The 19,092-nt window shown below is 40.2% G+C and overlaps 1 protein-coding gene across 4 annotated transcripts in view; it reads left to right on the forward strand.

Moving 5' to 3' along the window:
• KCNG4 (potassium voltage-gated channel modifier subfamily G member 4) overlaps positions 1-15,938 on the forward strand; it is a 34,322-nt gene extending 18,384 nt beyond the window's left edge. For all 4 annotated transcript variants that reach the window (XM_080410731.1, XM_080410732.1, XM_080410733.1 and 1 more), the window contains one exon: positions 8,076-15,938. In XM_080410731.1, the coding sequence (XP_080266857.1) occupies positions 8,076-8,861 (786 nt within the window). In that variant the 3' untranslated portion in view covers positions 8,862-15,938. The remainder of the gene's footprint in view (positions 1-8,075) is intronic.
• The last annotated feature ends 3,154 nt before the right edge of the window (positions 15,939-19,092 follow it).

The raw sequence follows: 19,092 nt of genomic DNA on the forward strand, positions 1-19,092 counted from the left end.
TGGGCCAAAAGGCCAGACTGCAAGAAGAGCAGTCTTGCTGAGATAAGCCTCTCTACTAAGTGTTGGATAGCACAAGCAGGCAGAAGGCAGGTAGTCGGCCACCGTACAGACTGATCCCATCTGCTACCACTTCGGTAGACACCAGCCTCTGTCCACAAAACAGTGTGTGGGAGGGATCTGAGCAGTTACTGGCCATACTACCATGTGCCAAACAAAATCTGGACCTGCCAGGGTAGGTTTAGCAGATGTAAATTGTGACCTTGCATCAGCCACGGAGCCAGGCACATTTCTGGTGCGAAAGACGATGTTCTGGCAGCCTATCTTTTGACTGCAGTGTTAAGCAGGTCCAGGTCCTGCGTTTAAGGAAACTCCTTGGGCTCCAACAGGAGTCTGAATCAAGAGCAGTCAAACATAGTCCTTTAGGAGTTCCTTCCCCGCTTTGTTTTGAGACTGTTCAGTAATATGTGACTGAACACCAAAACGGCCTTTACTTGGAAGCAATCACTACTGCATCAAAGGTGGATCTAGCTGGGAAGAGGTTTCAGATCCTTCCTGTGCATCACTCCTTTATGGCAATGAGCCAGCTGGTTTCCATAAATGTACCCTGGGAACAACAGTCTTTGCATACAGTGGTTCAATCATGACTTCCAGCTGGGTTCAAGAACTGTCAACTTGGCTTCTTAAATACCATCAGTTGCCTTTCTCATAGGTACGCTGTATAAGCAACACATACGATTGCAGATGTACATGTTGATTTCCACTCTAAAGCTTTGAAAATATTAATCTCTGTAGAGGTGACATGATTCTGAAGTAATCCATATACTGATCGATCAGTCCTTATTACCAAAGTGTTCTACAAGTCTTGGTGCAACTTTCGCCATTTAACCAGGAAACACATAATCTATTTGACACAATAAACACTTAAAATAACCAACGTCATCACAAACGGTGTTAACCAGGAGGCACAGAAAGGTCACGAGAAATACTGCAGGTTTGCCTGTCTTACATCTCAGACTCCACCCTATCTACAGATTGTGGGAAAACCCAAATTACACACCACGGGAATGGGTTCGGAATGCTGCCAATGAACTTCCACTTAGAGTCAGGCACACCGGGGGCAGAAAGTTTGTACTTATCCAATTCCTATTCCAATACAGCTGCACCACTACATTTCTAAAGTAATGGGAATAACAGGATTTCTTTCCCCATTTTTCCTCAGGTTAAGAGGAACTTCACATGCCTCCTCTGATATGTTCAGATAGTTTCAGTTCCCTTTTTTAGACTCGAGAAATCGCTTTGAAAGGATTCATTTGGAGTTTTGGGTTTTGTTAAGAATCAATAACACCACATGAAGAGCCCATGGCCACAACACGGAGTAGGTGGGGACGTAACACCCCTTTTCAGAAAAGTGCCAAACTTTGCTAGCCTGCTGCTAAGTAGCCAGCCACTTCCTTGCCATCAAAACTGTGCCACTGATTCTCAGGGTGCTCTGCAGAGGATGAGAAAGAACAGATGTGTTCCAGTAGATACTGGTGATGGGACCAGAGGTAAAACCTGACACCCTTTCTATCAACGTGCAACACAGCCTTCAGCTGCCAACAGGCCAGACAGGCTCGGGTTCAAATGCTCAGAATCCTCAGTTTTATAAGAGAAGCATACTGAAGTGTGTGATTTTCAAAATATAGATTATCACTGTTTTACATTTGCTTCAGCATTTTTGGAAAAATGCCTTACAATGGACTAAAGGGTAAATATCCACTACAAAAGGTATTGGGGTAGATCTTTGGCAGTAGGAAAGTAATTGGCAAATCGGGTAACGATTCAGAACAGGTTTTCCAGAGGACATTTTAATCATAAAGTATCTTAGAGTGCAACCAAGGGGGACACAAATGGTCAGCACAGAGCAGACCCTGAAGGCTGAAGAATAGTTCCTTGGTGTTCTCATCCAGTTATCTATAGATAATAATTTTTTTCTTGTCTAGAAATTGTAACAAAGTAAGTTGCATCTGAAAACCAAGGTGGATGGGCAAAGATATACATTACGCAGGGGAAATTCTGATTCAGTCTCTCTGGGCATTGCTACAATTATTGATGCACGTAAAGATATTATTTTCACTAGATGAGATTTATATCTCTTGTAAGATAGGTTAGTGCAGCATAACTCTGAGATCTGATTTTGTTTATTATCCTAGATGTCATTAAACTTTGACTAATGTTTCCTGGTAAACTAAGACGGCACTTGGCTAGGAAAGTTATCTTATTTATTTTGTGAGCGGTACATATCTCAAGTTAATTTAGCTTGAATTCACTGTTAGTGAATAAATCTATTTTCTGTAAACCCACCTGTGCAATTGAGGTCTGAGATTTAGCTGCCACACATTACCCTGGGCAGTCCTGGCCTTGGAGGTGCTGAATTCCTGAACCTCAAACCCCTTCCAAAAATGGTACTCCAGGAAAGCTGCAGTAATGCTTACCAGAGTCACACAATTTCTCACTATTAGAAATATTAAATTCCAAGCATTATTCCTGCATAGATCCAACCTGTTTAAACTTTTTTAAAGACTGCACACAAAAAAAGCAAAGTTTATTGAGTTCTTGATCATAAACTGTATATAAATTTGACTATATAACCTACAGCTCACCTACACTTTAAAAATGTAGACTTGGTCCTTTCCACCTTGAAAAGGAAAAGGGCCAGAGAAAGGCAACAAAGATGAAACAACTTCTCACAAGGACTAAGGCGGACAGAATCCCTCAAGATGGGAACAAGCAACAACAGCAGCTGCAACAGAGGTGTACAAAATCACAAAAGGCAGGAAATGAGCAAATGTCAACTGAGCAGCCAGCCTTCCTTCCAGTGACAGTGCTTACAGGCCTCAGATGAAACTAAAGGGAACCTAGTTCAAAGCAAAGAGGTGAGTCTCCATGCAATAGGCAGCAGACAAAAGAATGGCCAAACTTTATAGAAGAACAATTCAGTTTGCTTACATGAACGCCAGCTTCAGCTCAGGAAGCTCTGCAGTGGAAAACAGAAGCTGGAAAATTTGCCTTGGGCATTTGTTTTCTCAGGCTGTTAGAACGGGACACTGTGCTAACTGGCCTCAGTACTGCTGTTCTTATATTTTATTATAAGTCTATTTTTTCCTATCTAAAGATAAGTTACTAGAAATATCCTAAAATGAGTAATTTTACTGTAACACTATAAACTTTCCAATGTGTAAGAGAACCCAGAAAATGAGCCATTGCCTTATACAGAGGAAGGTAATAATGAAAAGGAAGTACGAATTGCTTATCATTTCTAGTGTTACAGTAGTTTGAAACAACCACTTTGCTTCTTTGAGGTGGTTTATAAATCCAAGAAATCACTCAGTATTTCAGGCTTAGCATATATCTTTTTACATACAAAATATTGTTTCCTTCATTGCTGAGCCAAATGTTCTATTCATATGCAAGATCAATACCAGGCACTCATTTTATTACATATATATCATACATTGTAGAATTTCAGCTAGAGACATAACTCTTGGTAAATTCTTGCATTGTTCAAAAGTAAATCTGCAGGATGAATAAAGTATAAATAGATATTTACTCACTACTGGCTTTGTGGTAACTTCTCTCAGTCAATGATAGCTTGCATACTGATAGACATTATGGTAATCTAAAACATGTCGGAGGGTTTTATTGAAAAATCCCACCCAAAATGTGTTGTAGTCTGTCATAAATAAAACCTCACCTTCCTCTCATGTTCACAGTCAACACCATACCAGCTTGTAGGTTTTATAGGTTCCACTACACCATGGTACTTCAGGTGCAAAAATACAGACAGAAGGAGAAAGAAGTCAGTGACAAATTTGACTCAAAGATACAAAAATAAAAGCTCAGAATTCTGCTCTAGTTAATGGCAAGGTCAAGTGAGGGAGTTGTTTGTTGTGTTCTGTGTTGGTAGGCACTGATCACTAGAATTTCCCAAACATGTTTGCTTTTTTCAGAAAGAAGAACCACATAGAAGTCATTGTGGCACAGAAATTCTGTAACTGGCCATTTATGCAAAAAAAATCTTTTCACGGATCAGAGTATCTGGGCCATAATTTGGCAGTTCACTGAAAGTAACTAACACCTAATGGGAATTTAGTGACAACAGCAAATTTGAAATCTACCACTGACAGAGGCATCCGTATTTTATTAAGAACATAGTACTGAAGTCAGTATGTTATTCTGCCTGCTCTTTGGACAACAGTTGTAAGTAGAACATAAATCCCCCTGAAGTCTAAAAATCATCACAAATACTGGGAGAAACAGAAATTGCCTTTGGTACATAGTATTTCCTCTTTTTCCCTTTTAGTCCAATGTTTGTTGCTTCTGAACAGGATGTTTGAAAGGATCAAGAATCTTCAAAGAGACTGACATTAGAGAGGGTTATTCTATATAAACCATGTAACGTGTATTACATAATAAATACAAATATTCCTAATATATAAAACATTCACAGACAATTTAACTGGATGAAATCTATCTCCCAGCGTGAAATCAATGAGCACATTCTACATTAAACACCATAGAGGCAGGGTCTTACACTCTCTTTCCAGGCACTGGTGACAGAGAAATAGGTAGAGAAAAAGGCACGGAAGTTCCTGGCAGATGTTGTATACAGACTGAGTAAATCATGGTACGTCTGCACTATGTAATGGAGTGAAACGGCCCTGCTGTGAGATGGTCACCCAGCTGCATTATTGCTAGGGCTTGAGTTAGTCCCCTCCATACAGAACTACCGTACTGCATGGATAAAACAGTTCCCTCCGGAAGAAATAGGGTTGGGTTTGCTGCCTGCCTTCACGTAACGTAGGTATGTCTGAAGCAACCACATCCTTCTTTTACTGTCTCTTTTGAAAAAAACGAAGCACAGAATTCTCTGCATTAGTCACAGTGTCAGAGACTGTGACATTGTCATTCTTTTGTTTGCTACAGCAGAAAAAGGGACTTTGGTTTGAATTGTATGCAAACATTTCTGAAATGTGTTTTGCAAACTACATAAAGAAAAAGTGTGCTAACTAGGAAGAACTCATCATCCTTTACATCCACACCTATGCACAAAGGAAAAATAAAACACACAGTAACATTCCTGAGAAGGACACTTTTGAAAAATGAAATACACATTTAGGAAGCTGGCTGCACAAATTGCTTTTTCTAAATATATATAAGTTTCCATGGGAAATCCTGAGGCAACAGAAGATGGCAAGAAGAAGAAAATCTCCCAACCAGTCCTTACAGTGCTTCACCTTGAAACGTCACACTTAGTTCAAAAGACACCCTAGATCTTAATGGTTAAAATTTCCAGCAAACAAAATTTATTTTCTCATATTTTCCAAGGAAGGAATAGTGAAAGCTACATGACTATCTGAGAGCAATGTCACCTGTAAATGTACAGGGTAAATAAGTAACAGATGTACTGGAAATTCAGCCCAGTTAACAAAAAATAAATCTTGATGGGAACAATGAATAATTCATAGGCCACATCACTATAGAGTGACCACAGGCAGGTCTGTGCAAGTCCAAGGCTGCACCGTACAAATAATTTACAACTCAGAAAAAGAGAACACTGCATAACACAACTGCTGATTGCAAGCAATCTCATCAAGCCAAGTCAGCAGCTCTACAAACATCGATGCACTCCAGGCACTGCCATGGCAATGCCTTCAAATAGAGCTATAACCTGATCCTGTACGCGTAACTCTAGCAGGGCCAAGCCTTCATTACCTTTGTGAAATTTAACTTCAGAGATAAATTATAATCTCGACAGTCTATTGTACAGAAAGAAGAAAAATTCCCAAATGGTGCTACAGAGCTAAACTGTTGAGGGTTAGACAGGGTAAAACATATACATAAGGGGTATGTTACCTGTGGTACCTCAGACAGAAAATGATATAAAAACTGCCTGAACAATAGGACTTGTTACTCCCAAGAGCAGCAGTAATTCTATCACAAGGGACACTAAAAAACCAACACCACATTGCAAGGCAGAGGGTAACTGAACATTGGTAATAAGTTTAATTAGTAGTAGGGGTATGTGTTTCCCACGGTGTTTTTACTCAATATTGCTCATGAAATTTGGCTGAGAATGGATAAGACTATATGAGGAACTGTTCCTCTAAATTACTTAATTTCAGAGAAAAGCTATCAGGAAAGATGCATACAGCAGCCCCGACTTCATTCTACAGAGGTTACAAAAACACCTTTCACAAACCAAGGGTTTGCAGTTATTCCCAAACACCACATGGCCACTCTGCTCTCCCAAAAGGAGCCGCTTGTTCTTCATGGATCCTCCTTCCTTCTCCCTCATTCTGCTTGATCTTCTGTGAACATCACAGAGGTGCAAGTCCCTGTTCAGCACGAATACAAGACAACTTTAACTTTGTTAAGCCTTCACACACCAAAGTTGGAGCTGGAAAGAGCTATTTGCTAAACATTGATTTTTCAATCAGCTTAGAAATCTAAAATGAACATTTGGGTTTTCTGGAACATGCAGTGATAACCCATATTCTGAGTCCAGCCTGAAATTTCAAAGGGTTGAGACACTGGTTGATCCCTTCCTCTGGTTCCCAGTTACAGCTGAGATTTCTCATCACCAAAAATTCAAACCCCATACATTTCATAGGCCAGTGTTTTGATAATGTGCTCAGCAGAGAAGAGCACACAAGACTGCTTCAAAATTAGCCAAAGTCCATGAAAGACTTGAACTGGTTTGGGATTAGAACTGTAATCCAAATGTTTGCACCGATATAAGAACTTAATGTAAATAGCAACATGCCACTGGTGGAAGTCTTCAATAAACTAATTCACAATGCTTAAAAGCAAGAAAGCATCATCAGTCCAATCACAAGACCAGGTTTCTTAAGAACATATTAATTCTCTGTATAGGTACAGAAATGTATTTATCAACAGGATAGATAGGGGGTATAAGAAAGCAGTGACACCAGTATTTAAAAACAAATATTGTTTTTAAAATTTCAGAGGGAGGTGTCCCGCTGCTAAGCAGTACATGCTGCTTTCATCATTATTTCTTATCTTCTATAAGGCAAAAAATGGTGGCAGGACCTGGTTTGTTTTCTGCCAGTTGGAATACAGTAAGCAGATACTTGTGCATATGAAGGAGGCAGCACGTACACCTGCCCCTGTAACTGATGCACCCGTTAGCTCGCTCTTTGGATGGATGTAACCTAGTGGCTGCCCATCACTGAAGGACAAAGCTCAATGTAGTCCCTTACTTACTCAAATAATTGCAAGTCAATTTATATTTGCCTCTTTGTTTCACTGGAATAGGCCAAAAGAAGTTTCATTTTTTAAGCTCAGCTCAGGAAAATAAAAAGTGAATCCAAAGTAGTTCAACTAAAGAATTCCTTTGATAAAGCCAAGAAAATATTGCTTGTAGCATGTGGCCTCAATACTGGGAGAGGATTCTTCAAGGCTAGTTTCACCTACTGGGTGGATATTTATTTTCCTTTAGATTAAAACATTTGCATGCACAGAAAGAAACAAGATTTATATATGGCATAACTGAGCCAAAGATCCAGATGCCTTAATGAATATCTCTGAACCACTTTTAATTGCACCAGAGAACACAGCATTTCTGAAAGCGTCATGCATTGAATAGCACCAGAAGTTTACAGAGACATTCAAACATCAATCTTTCGGTTGAAAAGAAGCTGATTTTTGTACAGGTTTATAAACCAGTCCTGTTTAAATTAATCTCTGTTTGAGAGCAGAAAGTGGGACTTCTTTGGGTCTTACAGGCCGCATGCCAAGACTTCATACAGAGACGAGTTTCATTCCTTTAGACTGGAAGAAGAAACTTAATAAGAATAGGCACGCAGATATATCTGTTCATTCAGATATTTCACATGCTCATTATTGTCTATACACATTTGAAAGATGGCTGCCATACAACTACCTGCTAGTTGGTATTTGTTTATTTCTGATACCAGTGACTCAAGCAGATCCACATTGCTGCTTCTTTCATGGTTTTAGATGCTGGTTCAGAGGCTGGTTTTTTACTTAATTCTCTTTTTGTTTTGTGTCAGGGCGAGTGTTCGCAGAAGTGCTATTACATCTTCGTCATAGAGACCGTTTGTGTGGCTTGGTTTTCGCTGGAGTTCTGCCTCCGCTTCATTCAGGCAAGGAGCAAGTGTCAGTTCTTCAAGGAACCCCTAAATATAATTGACTTCTTGGCTGTTTCACCCTATTACGCTTCCCTCATCTTCTCAGAGGATGACTCAAACGAGGAGGACGACAGGCCAAGCAGCAACACATATTTTGAGAAGGTTGGTTTGGTGCTACGGGTTTTACGTGCCTTGAGGATCTTGTATGTAATGCGCCTTGCCCGACACTCCTTGGGTTTGCAAACTTTGGGCCTCACAGTTCGGAGAAGCACACGGGAATTTGGTCTGCTTATACTCTTCTTATGCGTGGCTGTCACTCTGTTCTCTCCCTTGGTCTATCTTGCTGAGAATGAATCTGGGAAGGTGCTTGAATTTACAAGCATACCTGCTTCTTACTGGTGGGCTATCATTTCAATGACCACTGTGGGGTATGGAGATATGGTACCACGGAGCGTCCCAGGCCAGATGGTGGCTCTCAGCAGCATCCTCAGTGGGATTCTCATCATGTCTTTCCCTGCAACATCAATATTCCACACTTTCTCCCATTCCTACTCAGAGTTGAGAAAAGAACATGAACGACTGCAGTCTCGGCTAAACAGAGTAAAAAATGCCAATCACTCTGGTGAAAGTGACACCTTCAATGAGACAGACAGCTTGATCCTGGAGGACCAAGCATCACCAATTAAATACATTTACAGAGGGAACTAAGCCTGGTTGTGAAGCACTCCCAAGAACTTGAATAGAAGTATACACAAATGTACATCAACACAATATACAAAGCAAAGCAACAGCATAGGTTACAATGCTATTCTTCTCTGCCAGCATAGGTATAATAAGCAGTCAAGCCAACGCAGCTAGCTCCAACACATCATTATGGAGCTGGAGGTTCTGAGAATATCAAAAGTCAGAGTTTATTCAATAATAAATATTCATTCTTCTCTATGACTAATAAGAATAAACGTTGTCACTGCCAGTGATGTATCTTGCTGAAGCTGAACACCTAATACTGAACAAGTAACAAAACAAAACAGCTTCTGTTGGCACAAATACACTTGTTATTTTATTTGCCTTTCAGTCTCCGATGTTCTTACAATTAACACATCTCAAGCCAAGCATTAGAATGCGTTCTTTCAGGGCTATGCACCAGTGTTCTTTATACAATGCTCATCACCAGGCATACAGAAGAAGCCTCAATACAAATCTGAATTCTGTATCTAAAGCCACTAATAAGCTTGAAATAAAAGCACTGTATATGAAAGCTTTCAAAGTTTGCCTGTAGCCAGATGATCAACCTATAAACAACAACTTGCACTGCTACTGTATAAAACACCTAATATTTGCAAGAGAATTCGCTTGAAATGCAGTTGGGGTCTGCAAACTGTAAACATTTCATACTAGACAGAAAAAATTTTCAAACTTCCTTTTCATATACTTATTTAAAATAATAATGAAGAATAAAAATAATGAGGAATTAAAAAAGCTTATTGACCATACTAAAAAGAGTTGGTGTTATCTTTTTCACTGAATGGTGATGGCTTGTCTGGAAGAAAGATGAAAAATAGACGTACTGAAAATGAGATGATAGCTCAGAAGTATCCAAGGCTATAAATAGGAAGGAATGAGGTGAATGACTGCCAGAAAGGGAGCCATTCCTAATGCAAATGGGAGACATCCCTTTTGGGCTATTCAAGCGTAGCCAGAAGAGAGCAATAGGACTACACAGAAGTCAACAATGGTACTTCATGGGAGAGCCTAGATGATCTTTCACAATTCAGCCATTCAGATGCTGTGAATGCAGTTAGTGAGAGCGACACCAAGACATAAAGGCCAGGTCTGTGCAAACACCTGTGTGGTTTAGGGTCTGCATCAGCTCACAGGTCCTCAGTTTGTAAGCAGTGCTGCTGATACCCACAGAACTTTGACATGCTGAGTGTTGGGTACGTATTTAAGTACTGAGATGAATCAAGGCCTAAACTATTTTAAAATCAGAATTTCAGCTTTCATTGTTCCATTTCTTAAGCCTTACCAAGGCCCCCATGACCTTGTGATGGAGCAAAGCTCAGTGAAGTGACCACTTGGTTCCAGTTTCCAGCAGGCACCATTCCTGCACAGCGTGGTGCAGGCTGGAGCCCCAGGTGCACTTCCAGGCATTGTGACCCATCTCCCACGTGGATGTCCAAACACAGGCACTTGCAGAATTACGCAACTTCATGCAGGCATTTGGGAGTTTCAGCTTTTAGATGCTATCCTCACTGCACTGCATAGCTTAAGTACAGAAAAGCACAGTTGTTGGCACGATTTGGATCACATGACTCAGATTAAATCTCTTTGAATTATCTTGCTATTGACCATATGATTTAACCCAGAGAAACTGTGGCAGATTATAGATGGGATGTTACGATACAACTGGAAGGAATCGACACCAGACAACAAGCATTTATATTTGCCATATAAAGGGTGGAATTCCTGCTGGTTTATGCACAGGTCCACCTGATTTTTCTACTGTTCTCTACAGTAGGACTATCTAGATGGCAAACCAGACAAAATCCAACCCTGATCTGGACTATGACCCACACCTCCCCAGGGTTCTATGCATGATGATACCACCTGCACTTCTCTGGGAGAGTCTCTATTTCTTTACAGGTATTCCAGTAAGGATTACTTAGGAAATCAATTTCATACTGCCACAATACCCAGCACAGTCTACTCCTGCCCCTCTGGTCCTGCAGAGCCAAAGACAGCGCTTGCTCCCTGCTGACTGATACCTACTAGAACATGTATCCTGATGCAGAACAGCCACATCTTTTAAAAGACATATCTCCTCCCTGACACACACTTTGGAAATACAAACAATAGGTAGTGCAACTGATTTGCTTTTTCTAATTAACAGTTTTCTTGCTAGTTCAGGACTTATTTCAACATGGTCCCACAGAAAATTAGCTCAGCCACATTGTTCTAAACACTTAGATAGCTGGAAAAATATTGGGACTTTTACTGCCCAAGTACTTGAAACTCCAACAGGTTCTGTCAAGTAGGTGGGGTTGTGGACATAACATGCATCCAAATTCACAAAGAATTCCAAACCTTGAGTCAGTCAAGCATTTAAGCTTGTGTAAGTTCTTCCAAAACACAGTGCAATAATGTGCTGAAACACGGAGGTAAAAAAAACACACACACACAAAAATTCACCGGTGTTTAACAGTGAAGTACTTGTACTTTCAGCAGAATCGGGATCATAACATGTATTTCTGTTTCTGACTTTATCCCCTCCTATAGCTGGGTCTGGGCTGCACCAGCTTTGACAGAAAATGTCCTTCATGACTCATTGTGTTACTAGTCGGAGAAAAAAATATGTTGAGAGGAACATTTAGTGCCTGTGTAACTCAACTGAGTAACAAATTCAGAACAAGCAGTTACAATTAACAGATATTGTTGTTGCCAAGATCATATAATTTCATAACCAGACTTAATTAAAAGAGCAGTTTAGGTGCCTGGCATGCAGCTTCTCTCATTTCAAAGCCTATTCCCTGAATCTAAATCCCAGAAGAAGCAAAGGCATAGCACCCATCATCCAGGGGAAACCACATTGTTCAGCCCTCACCAATGCATTACACCTCTTTTCAGGCTTCTAATTTCTACTCTGATAAGGCAACAATTCCTACTGTATAATGAAGGGACCCACAAAACTCCCCACCATGCTGCTTTATTTAGGGAAGTTGATAGATTTCTGGTCTATGGACAGCAGACAGAGTGCGACAGTCTCACATGAAAATGAAGTACAGGATCCTTCCAATAACTGGTCTGACTTGGAAACAAAACACAGTGGATGGGTTTTGATTACAGACTAAATGCAAATTTCTGATGATGTTGCAGTTGCACCAAGGGGTTAAGACCTTTATTTTGACCTTACTCTCATTGCTTCAGGGATTCTGCAGATTGTTTCAAATTCTCACTGCAGCCCTTGTACCTCCTGGCTATTCTCCAGCTGTTTCTCCTCTTTGACTTTCCTCTGGTAAAGAAGCATTACATAAGGTGGACATATTACTATTTCAGCAATGAACTCCTATTAGTTTCATAGGGTCATTATTTTATTGTTCCAACCTACTGTTAAGATGCCCTGAAATTTGCTTTTCATCTGTCTTTGGCAATCTGAAGTTTGCATCCAGTCACTAGTATTCATAATATAATCAAAATCACCAGATTTATTATTTAAGTCACAAAAATTCATTGGATGGAATAGTACATTATGTTATGGGTAAACTGCAAAAGAATTCACTAAGCGTACTGCATATTCTATGCATAAAGTATAGCAGAACTATCTAAAACTTGTACTGGTCAACAGTTTTATTTCAAGCATACTGAAACAGTATTCTGCAGTTACTTTGAACAATTAAGCACATCTGCTAATAGAAATTACACTCAGCATGCCCCCTCTGATTGTATTCCTAATGAAAGACTTTTCCTCCCTTTTTTTTTGTTCAGAAAATTATTTTAATACATTGCAGTAATCTATAAATAATGAAGAAAACCTAGAAGGTCAAGGGAATGAAAAGTACAGCACATTCCCTGAAGGAGCATTAGAAAGTTTTTACTTCTACAAGTAATAAATTATTAGCCACATGTTAAAGTTAAAACTTTACAAAGATAAAAGGCTGATATAATACTCATGTTTCCTAAATGCAGTCTGGTTTCTGCATGGTAAAAAGCTAGATATTATAGCACATTTTACTGAAAATATTAAATTCCTTCCCGTGAACTATTTTGCTTCTGTAGCAATGGCTTATCTGAGCTAAATGGGGCTTTCACCACTTCCCTGAGTCCTAGACATGACACAATACCTGGCAAAGCCCTAAGAAACGGCATGAAGTTGTGAATATATCAGGTACTCAATATGGTGAGCTCAACACTGGGTTCTCTGCTGGCCTCTGACATGGGGCATTAAACCGGATTTTCCCAGCAGGCAAAGCACAGAGACTGAGGGAACACTCCTCTCTCCTTAGGGGACACCAGCATCCAGCTCAGCCGAGGTCTGCAGAACTCCCTGACTACTCTGGACAAACTGATGGTTGCATACGGGCTGCAGATCTTGTTAGGAAGCTTCGGTTCTTAATTCGCAATAGGAGAATGAAACCTAATACACTAGGTTACTCTAATTTTCATTTTTCTGGATGACTAAAATGGTACAAGAAAAAGATGATGAAGAGAAAAAACTAAGGTGTTTCACTTCCCCCTGTGCTCCTGTCTTTACCATTTTACTTCCAATAGAAGCTAGTTCACAAGAACTTATCTTCCCCAAAGTTTAGTATGTATGTTCCTGTATGCCAGTATCAGATCTCCATGAAAAGCTCACGCAGAGGGGAAAAAACCTAACTCAAAACGATCTCACTATAAGAGAGCTCTGCATTCAGAATACTACCAAGGAAACTCAGGTAAAAAGCCAGGCCTGGATCATCAGCACCAAGCAGACATGCTTGAGGAGCATCTTAGCAGAATATTAAAGTGGATTCAGTAAGAGGGATAAAAAGTCAACTCAGATTTCATTATTTCTATACTTGATTGTTGCCATAACTACACGAGTTGTAAAAATCAAGCATATGTCTAAAAGGGAAGGGTTGTAGAAGACCCTTTGGGTGTTTCTCTTCTGAAAGTTATAGTCTGTGATATCATCAGTAATAAGTACCATAACTAAGTAATAAAACATAATCATCCTGAAACAACATTTTAAATTTTAAATCTTAGATGAAAAGGTCTACTGCTTCATACTGAGCAATTTTTTTTTTAACAAAATCTTTCAGAACTTAATGTATCAGCATAGATCTCCACACATGCATATAATAAAGTCATAATATATTTCAAATTTTTTTGCTTGCCAGTTTGAGCACGCAGCCAAATATTAGTCAGTTAGACAGTAAGTACAAGTCAACAGACTTTATCTTTGCTTCTTCAAAATAATTTCTTTTCAGCAGCTTTCAAGAAACTGTGATTATTCATGGCAAAAACATATGGAGTGATACAGAATTTTTGTCTCCTCAAAGTTAAAGCAGATGTGGTACATGAACTTGCAGGGCAATGAAGGCCACAGAATGCCTCTGTGAGAATCCAATAATGTTTCACTTTATTTCAGACAACAAGCACGATCATTAGGTGATGTTCCCCTGTTTGCCTTTAACTCCGCATCCAGCTCTATATCACTTTCCACACAGACAGGACGCAGACCTTCCTAGTTCCATGGCTTCTTTTGTTTTCACCTGCCCAGCCTGGAACCCCACATCAGGAATTGTTCCTTTGCTATACAAAAAGCCATCTGGTTAAAGAATTTTCTAATTAAAATTTAGAACCTTAAAGGTACTGTGTGGCAAACACTAAAGATAATTGGATTGCACTTATGAATAGAAAAAACTAACAAAACAAAGGAGGTGCTTTTATGTCCTTCAATTAACAGGTCTTGCACTGTCCTTTAAGTGTCTTACAGTTTCTTTTAAGAAAATACCCGTTAAAAATTTCTAATTAAAATTTCACTTGCAAATCACTGCTCTTGCAACATGTTCACCAGAACAACAAAGCAGGTAACAATCATAAAACTTTACGCCTTGAGGGTCTACTTCTCCAAATTATGTAATTTTTCATTAGTCTGATGTTTTAGTTTTAACTAGCTGTCCTGAAGCTTTCCTAACTGCCTAGTTCCACACCAAATTAGTTCGAGCTGTTCTACCTCTGAGACACTTTTATATGAGAATTTCACAAAAATCATCGCAGCTCAAAGACAACAAACTCCAGGAAACTTTAAAGTTTTAGAGAGATGAAAGAACTATGAGCTACTCATGATTACAGGAAAAAAAAAATTACACAGTTCAGCAAAGATACATGAATAGACTCATACACCACAATTACTATGTTTTTTGCAGGGTATTTTTAGGAAAGGGAAGGTGAAACCATATAGGTTGAAGCCAGCTCTATCTGTAATTCCAAGTGTGATACATAGGTTTATACTTTGAACGGTGCTTGCTAGATTTAGTAGTCACTTCCAGAGTTGATAAAAATAATCCTATCAACTCATTAAGGCGTAAGTATGCATGCTTAAATTAAACTAATTTCATACTGATAAAAAGATACCAAAGGGAAATTGAAGGTCAAAGATTTATGCCATAACTGATTCAGAGATTGTGAAATGTTCTAACAGAATTTAAAACTGCATTTTTTTCTACAGAATTTTGCCTTTCTCAATAAAACTGTAACCAAGGGTCCATTCCTCAGAGTTACTACACAAGTGGCATAAAAAACCCACGAAACAAACCAAAAGCCACAGAAATGCATTTGAAGAGCAAGAATATCAGAGGGAACACTACACAGAACAAAAGATAAATCTGTTTCAAATTATCTCCCAAAAGACCAAAATATGTCAGCAGTATGGGTTCACTGGTCTTTAATCACTGTGTGTTGAAATAAAAGCAAATTAAAGGCCCATTTTTGCAGGTTGTCACATAATTCCTGTGAGCTGCTAAGTGCCTCTGGCTTTGTGAAAGTTTAGAGAGCTTGAATTTCCCAGTATACTGAAAACTCTCAAGAATTGCAACTAAATATTACAATAAAGTAGTTACATTTTAAAATTGACTGTACTTCATTGAAGTAACACAAGTTCAAACTGGTTTTAGAAAAGCCCTCTGTTTCACACTGCCTGCTTCTGCATCTCAGCTTGAGATGCAAAAAAATAAGAAAGGCAGCCTAGATGTGGTGTAAACCAGCGTCACTTTTAGAATTCATAAACTTAATCCAACTTACCACAGTCTTGGTTAAGAATAAGGCTGTAAGCATGCCCACATTGCTGCAATATGTTCACTGTCATTCTCTTCCTTCAAGTGATTCTGAAATGTGAAAAAGTCAATCAGAAAGCTGAAGAGAAAGATCAACCTTCCTTTTACCACCAACTGTGATCGACACTTCAGGCTTCACAAGTTTTATTGGACTGTGATCCTTGCAACCTGTTGACAGGAACTGCAAACCCAGACACACACGCACACACATCTTTTTATTTCCATTCTTATCTAGCACTCCTACCACTGCGTGCTGTAGTTTTATATAAAAGTTGATCTTCCTAAATCACTGACCATGCACTCCCTGAGAAAGCTACACCAAACACTCCCAAACACCTGCATTTCCAAAAGGGAAGGTGCTTCACCAGACCTTCAAAGATTTCCAGTGTGGCTGAATCTGGGTGGGAAACTGGAAGAACAGGGATGCAATTCTTGATTCATCCCATTTCCAGCAGAGAGAAGAGGGGCCACCAAAAGGTCTCTAATAGCAAGGAATATCCCAGCCTGCAAACCACTACCAGACAATGGCTGTGTTCCTGTGGAGGGGGGAGAATACACTCCAGCTATAACTAGAAGGATGTGCTGAACCTGCTCCTTAAGGGCATGCTCATTTGAGATAAAAGCTGGCATAGTCATAGCTATTTGCTTGCTCAACTCTGGCTAAAAAGCAGCACTGAGGACTGCCAATATTTATGCGACTCTCTCATTTTATTCAGAGAGCAAGAAAAACCAGCCAAAAAGTCTTGGAGCACCCTGAATGTACCAAGACAGCAATAGCACTCATTTCTCTTAGCTGCTGAATAATAAAGCTTATATTTGTTTTGGAAGTTTTCCTCTTCCAAAATGTGGTGGGTAAGTCAAGTGACTTCTAAGCTGAAGACTCCACACAGAGCTTAACCCTGCCAAAATTTATGCCTTGTCCCAAGGAACTGTATTTGCACGACTGGGTCCCATGAGGTAGCAGGGAAGCAGACCTAGAGGAACAAGTACTAATGCAGGTTTTTCCTCAGGAAACCTGTGACTGTCCATAAGAAATTACTCCAATTTCCATACCTCACTGGTTACCACAGATATAGTTTCCTCTTTCTTTCTTTCCATTCATGCCTTTTGTGCTGCATGGGGTAATCCATTTTTAATTCATAGGCTTTAGGAGGATCAGTAAACACCCTGTGCCACGGCAGACAGTTTTTAAGCTAACATCTCCCCAGCGGTGGCCTTCAGATGCACATCTGAGGAGCAAAGTGTATCTTTGTACCACTGCATTGGCCTCCCTCCCAATACAGTCACTCTGTGTACTTTTACTGACTGAAGAAAATTATTGAAGCAGCATCTTATCAGCATATGCACCAAATGTCCACATGAATGTAACAGATTCTGCAGGAAAATTGCTTTGGTGCTGAGCCAATATTAAGACATCAGTGTTCAGGATTTTCTCCCACTCTTCCAGCCCATCAAGGAAGTGATGCACACATGGACGGATGACATACTCTTTCAGGGGCTGCAGTCCAGCTCTGTTCCAGCCAGATCTGAGCCTACTAGTGGTCAAACAGGACCCCCACAGTCAAGTCACTCTGCTGGTCCCCTTCTTATTTAACATCTTCTCTATTTTGTTACTGCCTTGTGAGACAAACACTTTGTATTATCACAAGGCAGCTTTAAGCTACACTTCTAATGCTGTTATACAAATTATAACACTAAGTTGTAAAAATGGAAAATGATCCAGTGATTTAGCTCTTTCTCTCTCTGGGACCTCTGTCTCTTCAACATAAGAATTACCAAACTAAAGTTCACTTAACCTGACACCAATGGCTCAGAGAGATGCCTCCAGCCTACAAAACCCTGTCTCTGAATCACAGAACGGTTTGGGTTGGAAGGGACCTTAAAGACCATCTAGTTCCACCCCCCTGCCACAGGCAGGGACACCTGCTACTCGCCCACGTTGCTCCAAGCCCCATCCAGCCTAGCCTGGGACATTGCCAGGGATGGGGCTGCCACAGCTGCTCTGGGAAACCTGTTTCAGTGACTCACCACCCTTAGAGTGAGGAATTTCTTCCTTATATCTAACCTAAATCTACCCTCTTTCAGTTTAAAGCCACCCCCCCCTTCCACGTTGCTTTCCAAGTCAAAACATCAGTCCATTTTTAATTAACAGTGATGATTCGCATCATACAAAGACAACTCATCATGACTGAATCTACCTACCCACCACCAAACTTTCTGACGGTTAAGACCCCACCTCAAAAACACTTTGTAAAGGCCCTGCATCGAATCCTGCTCTGCTCTGCTCTCCCAGAGGTCCTCACACCTTCTGTCTGACAGCCATCTAGTGGTACCTGCACTGCTTCACAAGGTAAAGGAGCCACTAACTCAGGGCTCAGACAGATGTGTCTTCTTCTAGAGCTAGAAGGAGCTCTGGGAGGATGGAATTTATACTATATATTTATGTCACTATTTACTTGCCGTTATCCTATTAAAAATTACTATGTATTTCTGTACATTAAATAGATCAACCATGCCAGCTGCACTCTCTGATGCATCTTGCCTCTGACATAACAGGTAACAGGGCTAGCACTGCTTTGAAGGATCAAAGAAATGGTGGTGCAAGACCACCCCCCTCCTGCCACCAGGCTTCTCTTCCTCTCTGGGGGGAAATTAAGCACAGGGTGTTCCTGCTTTCTTCCTGCACTGCTGCCCCATGGATGATTGCTCCAGGGCATATACAAGGTATACAAGTGGTTCAACCATGGGCACAGACACTGAAGAGTCCAAAAGTCTTGCTGAAAGGTTTTCATTATGAAACACATACCGCAGTGATTCTTACTGCCGCCTTTAGCTGCTGCACACTCCTCGGTGCCCCTCTTATCCCTCCCCTGCTTTCAAGCATGCATCTGGTGCAACTCAATTAAAAGCTGTCAGATTCCTTCTGCAGACTAAGCTCCTTGCTACAGTAATTTCCAGTTGACTTAAAGGACTTCCTGCCCACTGTAACACTTACAACCTGAGCTTTTCTAGTTTCTTCCTCAGTTACTAACTACATCTTTTGTATTCTAAATGCTCGGATTTACACCATATGCCCAGAATCACCTAATGATCTTTGTCATGCTTTTGTCTTCACATATCCCCTTCTA

Source organism: Falco punctatus (assembly GCF_963210335.1).
Source record: "Falco punctatus genome assembly, chromosome: 14".
In the NCBI taxonomy this organism is placed as follows: domain Eukaryota; kingdom Metazoa; phylum Chordata; class Aves; order Falconiformes; family Falconidae; genus Falco; species Falco punctatus.